Genomic DNA, 11,157 nt, shown 5'->3' with positions numbered 1-11,157 from the left:
TTTATCCAGCTTTTAGGATCAACCAATCACAGCTTTGGAAATGATGACTCATACCTAGCAACGGGGTCAACCACACCTCCTCACTAAGATAGGAGCTTCTGTCCATTCCTTGCTCAGAGTTCTCTGAGAGTGTTCTGGAATCACTCGTAAGCTAAGACTCCTTGCTGGGAATTTTTAGGCTAAGTTAGGAGCTCTCTGAGAGGATTCTCAGAATCTTTAGGAATACGGGCCCAGGATTAGACTCGGAGTTTGTTGAACCTCCTACCTGGAATACCCCTCTGCAGTGGTCGAAACATGTTGTCTCTTTTAATGATTTAGCCACAACAATAAAGGCTTTTTAATATTTCCCTCTTCATTTTTCTATATTTTCTGGAGTGCCTGGATGGCCTTCCTGTCAACCCTGTTTCCTGTTCTCCACGAGCAACCAACACAAGGTTTTGATCTACGTTTGTATACACAGAGCAAATGTCATCACACCATTTTTGACAATTTTATGGACTAAAAAGACAAACTAATGTGTTGTAATTAGTCATTGACACTTTGTTTAAATGAAATGCTACTAACTAACAAGCAATATTTAATTGCTCTGCTAGTATTTATTTATTATCTAGGCCCTCCACTGAAGTTGTGATTTCTCATTGAAAAAAGGTTATAGATCTCTCACTTAACATCAGTATGTCTGCAAATTCAGATGTATGCTCTATTTTAAAAGGTCCAGAGTATAGGATGTAGTGACATCTAGCGGTGAGGTTGCAGAACTGAAACTTCTCCCATGTGCCAAGCATGTAAGAGAAGTAAGGTGGCCAACACGAAAAAGCAAACGGCCCTGTCTAAAGCCAGTGTTTGATTTGTGCCTTCTGGGCGACTGTAGAAACAACATGGCAGACTCCATGGAAAGGACATTCTCTGTATATAAACGGCTCATTCTAAAGCAACTTAAACACAATGATTCTTAGTTTCAGGTGATTGTAAACTAATGAAAACATAATTCTAAACATAAAATTACATTTCTGCAAAAACATGCCCCTAAATCCTACAGACTTGATGCTCTGTGGGCTTCTTGCAGCAAGATGGAGGTCTAACAGTTCATCAGTAAGCGAGGTTAGAGGTTCATTAAAACCTGCTAGAAATTTAAAAAAAAAAATCTACACTGAACATTCTGCCTTACAGTTAAGCTATAAAAACATTAATCTAAAAGTAGAAATGTTACACTTGTGCCATAATAAATACGATTATAAAGGCCTCGATAACCTCACGGTTACATCATAGCCACTATATTTCCCCAACATTATTTTTCAATGTGTCCAAATATCAAAGTGAATCTATTGCAGCATGTCTGGAATAAAGTGAACCCAAGGAGGTATGCTGTGATGAAGTCAGACCTATGAAACCTTTATTACTTTAATAATGCAGTGAGTTAATTTCTTTGGCATGCATTTTAATAGCACGCAGAGTGATTATCTCAGTGCCATTAATTGAGCCAGGAGGAAGTGTTCTCTTTTATTCAGCCTCATGTATTCAGCCCTGTGTAGTACAGGAGTCCTCTCTGCTCTGGGATGCTTGGAGGAGTTCCAGATGGTCGGAGAGATATGCCAACATCCAGTGGAAGGGATACAAAATGAGCTTTTGTCACTGGGGATGCCTGGGAAACCTGAGGCTGGTTTACTGTGCAGCAGGTGCAGGGCTGTGCAGTTAAATCTACTGTAATATAGTCACCGAGATCCTTCGGTGGGTCTACACGACATACTACTTTTGCTTTGTAGACATACACACATCAATGGCAGCTCTTCTTCCTGTTTGGTGTGAGTACGCAGGCTAAAATGCAGCGTTCAGATGATTGCCAGGGATTCTTGGGAGAGGTTCAGCATGGCAAAACATGCCACCAGGCAGGCCATCTGTTATTGTGCTTATTCTCAGCATGACTCACAATGAGCAAGGTGATCTGAACATTAAGATAAGGGCCTGTATCACTTCCTTGTTGATGCTCCAAATGCACTGAAATATGTGCTTGCTCAACCACCTTAAGCAACAGCAGCGCAATCTTACTGTACGAGTCTAAAGTGCGACTGTACACAAAAGGCAAATCTATGTAACCCATTCGCCAGTTCTTCTGCGCGCACATTCGTCATCTAAATTGGCTCGCTTGCTCCATTTTCACTGGTAATATAATTCCCTGTAGGTTTAGTTTCTGTTGGTCTTTGTGAATTTAGTGCCTCATCCTAGTTTAAACTAGTATAAACTGCTTTTTCTATTTATCAATATGACGACTGAGATTAAATTGATAAGAAGCTGACTGTGATATACCGGTTGAATGTTAGTAGCATTACCTTGAGGGGAACTTATTCCAGTTGAGAAATATCACACAGCACAGCAAAGACATGTCACAGAAAGGTGTTGATTAATTTACACAGACTTTATTATCTTTATTTACAGATGAATCATTTTTGACATATTTATCTGTTGGCGCAGTTAAGATGATGCAATATTTTTCAAACTTGTTTTGAACTATTTCCATCCAGACTTGTGACAGGTTGTGTTACTGCTGAACTTGTTTTTATTTATTTTTTTATTATTTGTTTGTTTTGTTTTCTTTCAGTTTTAAAAACAAGAATCCAAATGTATTCCTGCAGGAGGCCAAAACCAAATAAAAGTTTTAAAAAATGTGTGTGTGTGTGGGGGGGGGGGGGGGGCGGGCAGGTGATGTAAGCCATGTCGAGAACAGGTGTGGGGGATGGGAGCTGGGGTTTGCTGCAGGAGCTTTGGGTTCATCGGGGGGTGGGGATCGTGGTATGAAAATGAGTATGGCTACTGTGTGAACACCTCTGTGACACTTTAAGAGCTGGCTTCCAGAACAGGGAACAAGCCTCGTCCTATTCTGTGTTTGTGTAACTCCATGCTTGCTACCTGGTGCACTGTATAGACTCCCCACAAATTTATTTCAGTGTCCAAATTTAACATGAAAACATGTTTACGCTTTATAGTGACCTCAAAATGTCATGCAACAAGATAATGAGAGGGGTCCTGAAAATTTGAATTTACCACTCATTTAGCAACCTATACCACTACAGAGCGCCCCAAAATACTGAGTGTTTACTGTGTTAGATCAGTGACAGGTGTTGGTAGTGATGTTGGACACTGCCCAAAGAAATGACAGAACCATACCAATCTAAAAATGTGTTTAGTCTAGGACTCAGCACAATCCCTGTTTAGAAGACCAGCCCATAAGTGTGTAAAAATCATGACCACGTCAAAAAGAGCCTCCTTGAATGGCTTGACTCGCTCCTACAAAGGTTTTCACGAATGAAGGTAAATGCACTGCATAGGCAAGGATAAGCCGCTGACAGCCGCTTCTTGGTCACAGCCAGAAAAGCTGGAGAGTGGCGGGCACGGGCGGGGTCTTAAGTCTGGCATTTGCTTCAAAAGGGGCGAAGATGTGGTTGAATTTCTGATTGTAGCGCTGAGTGGAATGTTGAATCAACTTAAAGAAACCAGAGATAAGAGCTCATAGAGCGACTGATTGGAGTGTGGTACAGCAAAGGTGATGAGCAGAGAGGATAAAGGAGGAGGGGTAGTGTGGAGGTGAGGAGTCCACTTTGAAACAGAGTGTGCAACAGGGGAATAGATGCCTTGAGACAGCGGGAATTTCGGAGGAGAGAGGGTGTGTATGTGTGAGGAGGGGCGGGGGGGGGAGAGACAGGGATCAAGAGGAAAATGAAGAGGGTGTCAAGATTCAGTTACTGAGCAGTAGCTCTGTCGCTGTCTCCACGTCCCAGGATTTTGACGACAACGCCACTATTACTGCATTCTGGGAAGAAAAAAAAACAACCATTCAGAAACACTGTTTTATTCTACAACAGGATTCAATAGTGCAAAGCACAGTAGGGGAGGGAACAAAAAGTTAAGAGAAACTTACTTTTTCAAAGCCCATGGCACAGAGTTTGTCTATTTTGCGTGTGTACTCCGGACTGGAGACGGGAGCGCCTGCATAGACATGAGACCAGAGCCTCGCTGTCTGTTTGAACATCTCTGGGTTCTGCTTGTACTGTGTGATAAACAAACGTGAAAAACAACACTAAGTTTGTGTGAAAGGGGTTCAGAACACCATCATCAACAACTGAAACATTGTGCTTTTCTAGCTTCTTAGCTTAGTTCCCCAAACACATATAGAAGAGTAATGCACTTATGATCCGTCTATACTTTTTTGTATGTGTGGCTCCACAACAGATTGCCAATAAAAAAAAATCTCTCTGCAAAATGTTGAGGCTGCTGAGACAGTCAGAGGAAGGAGTACAGCTGCAGTCTGCCAGTCATCAGTCATTTCTGCCCAGTGCTGCTCAGAAGTGTGTTTTCATGCTGTGTTTGCATTTTTAAATTGAAATGCAGGTGTAGATTTTCCATGATCATAAACTATTAGCATTTAAACTGTTTGATCAACCCACTCAAGACTTCCTTTCAATCAGTTTGTGTCTGGAGCAATCTGAGTTGATCAGATCAGATTGATAGATTAGAGAAGCAGCTACTGCAGAGTCGAGTGAAAGCCGACTTTCTTATCAGCACTGAATCACAGTTTTTATCAAAGGCAGACTGGAAAACAAAAGATAAAACTATATGAATTAACAGTGCTGCACAATATGACTTCTAAATAATATTGCATTATTTTAACTCTATAAGGCAACACACAATATTTATCTCGATATTGTGAAATGCCATAATAAAGTTAAATGTAGTACTGTTACAGTTAAATAAATCAAAGAGGAACCACTGGCGCTTTTATTTTGAAGAACCCAGCTTTTCTCGGGCCAGAAGTGTTGATGATTTTGCTGTGAACTTGAAGCTTCAAGTCAACAGTTGTTGTTAGCAGCTAGCAGAAAGTTAAACCATTACTGTGGCGCCTTCAAACGTGAGGATTTATTCACTGTGAGCTGGAAACAAACTAGCAGCTCTCCGGTTCATATATTAATAATATCTGCAAGTCACAATGGTGCTCCATGGTCGCAAAATCTGACTAAATAGTAGCATTCTGGAGCCCTGCAGATACAAAAACACACGCTTCGCCTACTCACACATTATCAATCTGGAGAAAGTGGTCTGGATGGTCGGAGAAGTGTGTGGGATGCATCATGTTTGCAAGTGTTTCTTAGTGTGTGTGTGTCTGTGAGAGGGAGAGAGCCATAGGAGAGAGCAAATGAACTGAAATATCGAAATGAGTCTCATGCCGGAGGCTTAAAAAAATGACGTGACAATGTATACTCGATGTTCATGATATTATCATTTTCCACATCCCACATGGAATAAGCCGTGATACACTGAGTATAATCGATATAGCACCCACCCCTATGAATTACCGAATATTTACGTTTCATGTTCACTGTGTTTGGCAGTCTGCTGCTCTGTTTGTGCCCAGAGTACACTCTGCCACAGGAAAGAGACAGAGAGGGAGAGAAACACAGCTCCAAAAAAAAATCTAAATGTGGCAGCAAATGCTGATATTGTGGTGGTGCACCACAAATAAGTGGATGTGTGGGAAACCCTGCAATTTAAGGTGCAACACCTTCCACACCACCTACACTGCCTCAGGTTTCTACTCCATAATAACGCTCTGACCAACTGTAAACCATGTAAACAACATGAATATGGCTGGACATCTACTCAACAAAAATATCTCATACTAAATTTTACATAACCCCATTTCATTCCTTCATGTGTGTTTCATTGGGATGTGGGTTGCTAAGCAATAGATTAGTGGTACTACAGTACATGACACAAGGATTAGTGACAGTATGTAGGTGTTATGATGTGTTCAATAAAGTGGGATAATCTTTTCAATAAGAAAAGTAGGTGAAGGGCAAACCGCTAACTGCCTACACATGATATTTCACAACAGTTTAACGCTTTGAGCACTGCACTGAAAATTATTTAACATGTATCAATTAGCTGACGTGCAGCACAGAAAGAAGCATAATGCATCAACCCATTTAAGGTCATTTAAGGTAACAATCCAGGGTCATACACAGGTGAACCTGATGTATATATCTGAACAAACAAATCTACTCGACAATTAACATTATGGTTGCAATCAATGCCAACATTTCCTCTATGCTAATATTTTGGTAGCATCTAATAATGTATCTAAATAAAGTTATAATCATATAATTTCTCCAGTGATATTTATGAGAAAGACATCACAGTTGAGGTTTTGAAATATGTATCATTTAGTACAAGTCAAGGAGAGAATTGTGTGCCAGGTGGATGATGGGATTTGTCAGTCATTTGACAAAAAATACAACTGTAACCCTAATTTATGAAATTCAGGATATATATAACACCATAAACATTATGAGTCTATGTGTCTGAAAGAAAGTTAAATAAAAAAATTGAGCAGTTGTCGCTCGGGGTTAGCATTTAATGTTCCCCTGCTTTTCATAGAAACGTGTCAATAAGAATTTGATTCATCCTGCTGACAGGGACAGATGTGTGAGGTGCATATCATGATCAGTGTTTTGGCTTAGAAGCCTGCCTTGCACAAATCTTTCCCTGCCAATTGTTCCCATACACCATCACTTCTAATTGTCATTAAAGGCAAAACTGTCATAGTGAAAGAAAGAGCGGGACAGGAGAGGACCTTCCTGCTCTAAATGCCAGTCTTTCCCAGTAGTCTGTGGCATCAACTGAGAAAATGGTGAAAAATCCATATCACATTGGGCCCTTGGTGACTTCATCAAATGCCTTACTTTGTCTGACCGACTATTTAAGACACAATAACATTCAATATACTATAACGTAAGACCAAGAAGAGCAGCGAATCTCACATTTGGAATCATCAAACGACAAAAAAATAGAGTTTACTACACTACACTAGACCATGTCTACATAAGTATTTGATTAAATAATCACCTTGTGATGTTTTGAGCTACATGCTCACACCTTCGAATACCGACTAGGCTAGAACCTGGAACTATCATCTGATGACAGCTCTGCAGCAGTCTGTCAACAAGCCCCATCCACTAGTAGGTAGTTTGTCTTGGCAGGTGCCACTGTAGGACCAAATGATACTGCCACAATCAAGTATCAAGTAACACTATATTTCTGACAAATTCTTCCAGTGATGTGACATTTTGGGTGTGAATACAGAAGCTATTTAGTGGTTGATAAATGTTGAGTAACAATAATTAGTAGTGTCGGTATGATGTCCACGCAGGTGAAGGAATTTACTGGTCATTTACCTCAGTAGAACCCTTTCAATTTAATATAAACGTCCCTAATTATACCAGGATTACATGGACAGGATATTGCTCTAAATGCTGAGGTTATGAAAGCGACTGTATATTAAACACTGAACTCTTGGTGCACTGAGTTCGGACATCAGCTAACAGTAAATGAAGCTTCTACAAGCAACATTTGAGCTACATCACAATAACCAGATACCTAAAACAAATCTAGTGTCAGATGAAAGTGAGTACAGTATTACACACGTTTAAAAAACAGAAATACATCAGTGCCAAATGACAGTCAAAACATAATACAAAGGCACACCGACCTGATTGGCTACCACTGCGTCTTGTGGATCATCTGGTTCTGCGGCTGCCAATAAGGCTTGTAGTGACAAGAGAACCGTCCTCAGTGTCATAGCTGCTGCCCTGAAAGAACATACAAGATACTGTTTAGTGCAACACAAAAATAAGGTCAGCTTTCCTGAAGGACTTGAAGAGATGTGCTTCCCCAAAAGTGTCCATTACTGCATGTGAAGGGCAGAGGAATATTTTTTAATACTCAACATGATAATGGACCGGCTAGTTTAGGGGTACGCTATGCAGGACTGTTTGTTTATGTTTGTAAACACCCTCGCCAGCAACAGTGAAAGTAAAAGTCAACTCAAGCTCCACCCTCCTTGGTGTTTCACCTCACTATATTTGAGTTCTTTTGGCGCTGTGTCTCTTGGATGCTTGCTGCTTATGGTCTGGCACCTGGTTACTACCTTTATATAAAGCCCCAACTTCACTTGAGCGCTGTGGGGGTACACACCCATAAACATCCCGAACACAGACAATAAGAAAAAAAAAATCAGGCAGAGGGCAGAGTCTCTGCAGTTAAATACACTATCACACACTTTTACTGGGCCATAAGTAAAGACTGAGAGGGATTAATCCTGTATGAATCGAGACATTGTGGTTTTTAAAGAAATCCTGCATAATATGTCTTCAAATACCTTTGACTTATTGGGATTGATCAGAACAACTAAAGCTTTCCAAATCATCAGGCTCATTCATCTACTTAACTTTGTTTAACTATGTTTTACATTGTGTTGACGTGTGTGTAGGAGCTTGGATCAAAGCATACTGAGGCTATTTTTTATAGTTAAAATTTGAAATTATTGACAAAATGATTGTGTTGTTATCTAACTGTTGACAGAGGTGGGCATTAGAACAGCAACTTAGAAATGGCTGTGACTTTGGTCTGACACTGTACACAACTGAACAAGTATTTCACGATAGTTGTGTGATGGATGAAGAATGTTAGGAATGCTGGCGCACATTCACTCACCACTGGTCTTTGAGAATGTCCAGACATATTGCACCTGTGACCGAGCTGATGTTGGGATGCCAGATCTTCGTGATAAACCGCACCTGAGAGGTTATATGAAAAGGGTATGAAGAAAATCATCTGTGGATTAGCACAGTTAATGGAGAACTTCTGAGGCTCATGTCCTCAAGGAAATGGATGCTTATCAGCAACAATACCAGTAATGAATCCCTACCTTGGGTGGATTGAATGGATACGTCTCTGGAATTTTAATTTCTAGTTGATATCTACCCCCTGGAAGAAATGAGAGGTATCGCAATTATTTATGAATCATGACAGGGTTATTTCAAGCATGAATTTAAAGAGCGACTATTAAGATGCTTTAGTTTGTATTATTAAGGATGAAAAGCCTCTTGAAGTAGTTAGTTGGTGAGGCCATCTCAAAAATAAAGTGGTTGTCAGTGATGCCCATTATCACATAAGGAACTTGTGCCACCATGCATACAGGTTAGCAGTGTGTCTAAACGAGCCCCTCACCTTCATATGGTGTGTCAGGTGGCCCTGCTATCTCCCCTTTAAGTTCTGTGAAGTTCTCATCCACCAGATCCACCTTTATCTGGTTTTTGCTCGTCTGAAAGAGTGAAAAAGGCAAAGAGGCGTTATGACTTCAGCAGACAGGCAGACTGCAAAGTGTTAAACTAGCTTGCTGTCAAACTCCAACCTGCCTATGCAGCAGAAGTTGACACCCCCCCGCCCCGCAGCATTAGCCAAAGTTGACCTCAACTTGTTGCACACATCTTACGGATCTACATATAATACGCGCTCTAGTGTAAGCTGAGACGCATCTATGCAGATCTGGGGGAACACAAGTGAGAGCAAACCCTCAGTACTACACGCGGATCACACCAGTCTATCTTTGCTAACACCGCTAGCTTGGCAACCATAGAAGGCATGGTAAGCTAGCCAGCTACGGTAGCAATATGAACTCGAGGCTAAATTATTTCCGGGAATGCTTCCACAGCCTGGCAAACTGCTGGCAAACAACAGTAACATCCTCAGCTTTAACTCCCCCACAGTGGCATATTAATAGCTAGCTGTATTAGCCATTTGTGAAGCCGGATGCACCGCCGTGTCTGACACAGTTAGCTAAAGCTAGCAGCTGGGTGATTAGAAAGCTGACAGCCAGCGACGCGTCACTAACATACAGCTCCGAAGGCAAAGAAATAAACAAGGAAAGCAGCAACACTGAGAGGCAAACGTGACAACACACCTCTTCGCTTTTGAGTACCTCCTTGAATTCCCGTTTTATCCTCTGAACTGCGATGTTGGCCATGGTTCCCCCGTGTTCCCGTCCGGTTGGGGCCTCGCCGCCGTCCGACCTGACTAACGTTAGCTAGCTTGCTCTGCCTACAGTAGCTCTGCACTTTTTGGATACAACGTCAAAAATAACCGTTGGAACGTTGTTCGCCGCGAGCGCCGTCAGTCCCGGTTATCAGCGTGACGTTATAATGCGTTCAAGCCGCTCAGCGTGTGTCTATCATCTCAAATGTGTAACAACACAATGGTTGGTGGTACTGAAAACATTTTAATACCAAACTGCATGCAGTCTGGAGGAGAGGGGGTCATGTGATCTGTATTGCCATCCTGAACGCGTCCTCCCATTGGCTGATCTGTTCGTGATTAATAATTCATCAATATTATTATTATTAGTATTGCTAATATTATTCAGAGCTCTAAAATTATATGATGTCTACAGGGGTGGTATATATTATGTTATAGGTAACATTTTAATGCAGAATAAAAGTCATCTCAGAACAAACCCAAACAAGTAAGGGACTGTTCTTAAATTATCAGAGGAGGGGGCGGCTGGGGTGTGACCTAATTTTATTTATTTATTTATTCATTTATTTTTTGTTTTGTTTATCTGACTGTTCCTGCCTGCAGCTATGCAGCTACAAATATTTTTTCTTGAGCCTCTGAGGGACTGGCAGAAAATGCATGACCCTCCCTCCACCATAAATTAGATATTAGATATTAGATTTTTAAAACTAATCCTCTGATGTCTGAAAGTTATAAGTAGAAACAAAAGCCTGGGGTCCATTCCAGAAAGCAAAGGCCTGTACTACGAAGCCAGTTCATCTTACCCAGGATATCTTTTCGTTATCTGGCTTAACTAACCCTAACATTGACCTTTTGGATAACAGGTGCTACAAAGCTGGTTATCAGCTAGCTCAGTCAACTCTGGGTTTCCCTGTCCAGCCAAGAGCACGTTCATGTGAATGAGGCGGGTTAATTATGAGCAACATCACAGAACCATGAATAAAGTAAGCTACTACATATCATGTGATATGAAACTGTACCGAAAGAGTTTGCCACTAGGAAAAATGTCAATGGCGTGGCATGTAAATGATACTCTGATATTCTAAATCTTATAACGGAAATGTAGAGATATTTAAAATACTATCCAAAAAGTCACTGTTGGCTGAGTCTTAAATCACATGTAGGTATCACTAGTGACATAAGTATTGAGTATCTTTTGCCATTTAGTTGGATGATGATGAATATGTCAGATGAAACACTTAAACTTAATGCCAGACTGTTTCTGCTACTGAAGTAAATTTAATGACTGATGAGGTC

The 11,157-nt window shown here is 40.9% G+C and overlaps 1 protein-coding gene across 3 annotated transcripts; it reads right to left on the bottom strand.

Annotated features, from left to right (window-relative positions):
- Window positions 1–2,398: 2,398 nt before the first annotated feature.
- Window positions 2,399–10,140, bottom strand: ube2ka (ubiquitin-conjugating enzyme E2Ka (UBC1 homolog, yeast)). Of its 3 annotated transcripts, none has more exons than XM_078169321.1 (7): window positions 9,809–10,140; window positions 9,058–9,151; window positions 8,756–8,814; window positions 8,542–8,624; window positions 7,538–7,637; window positions 3,914–4,042; window positions 2,399–3,805 (listed from the first exon to the last, which is right to left on the bottom strand). In XM_078169321.1, the coding sequence occupies exons 1-7, from the start codon at window positions 9,851–9,853 to the stop codon at window positions 3,731–3,733; spliced, it is 585 nt and encodes a 194-aa protein (XP_078025447.1). In that variant the 5' UTR covers window positions 9,854–10,140; the 3' UTR covers window positions 2,399–3,730. The 3 variants fall into 3 exon arrangements, with proteins under 3 accessions (XP_078025447.1, XP_033489789.1, XP_078025448.1); XM_033633898.2 differs by having other exon boundaries at window positions 9,791–10,139; XM_078169322.1 differs by lacking the exon at window positions 9,058–9,151 and having other exon boundaries at window positions 9,791–9,955.
- Window positions 10,141–11,157: the final 1,017 nt, after the last annotated feature.

Source organism: Epinephelus lanceolatus, chromosome 7, assembly GCF_041903045.1.
Source record: "Epinephelus lanceolatus isolate andai-2023 chromosome 7, ASM4190304v1, whole genome shotgun sequence".
Taxonomy (NCBI): domain Eukaryota; kingdom Metazoa; phylum Chordata; class Actinopteri; order Perciformes; family Serranidae; genus Epinephelus; species Epinephelus lanceolatus.
The sequence above is the reverse complement of the archived record's forward strand: the minus strand, read 5'-3'. Positions and strand labels throughout refer to the sequence as shown.

Bases quoted from the DNA above. Each gene is read 5' to 3' on its own strand.
- ube2ka (XM_033633898.2), bottom strand. From the start codon at position 9,853: ATGGCCAACATCGCAGTTCAGAGGATAAAACGGGAATTCAAGGAGGTA. The intron at 9,152-9,790 runs GTGTGTTGTCAC...TCACTCTTTCAG, and splicing joins AGGTACTCAAAAGCGAAGAG to ACGAGCAAAAACCAGATAAA. The intron at 8,625-8,755 runs GTAGGGATTCAT...ATAACCTCTCAG, and splicing joins ATCCATTCAATCCACCCAAG to GTGCGGTTTATCACGAAGAT.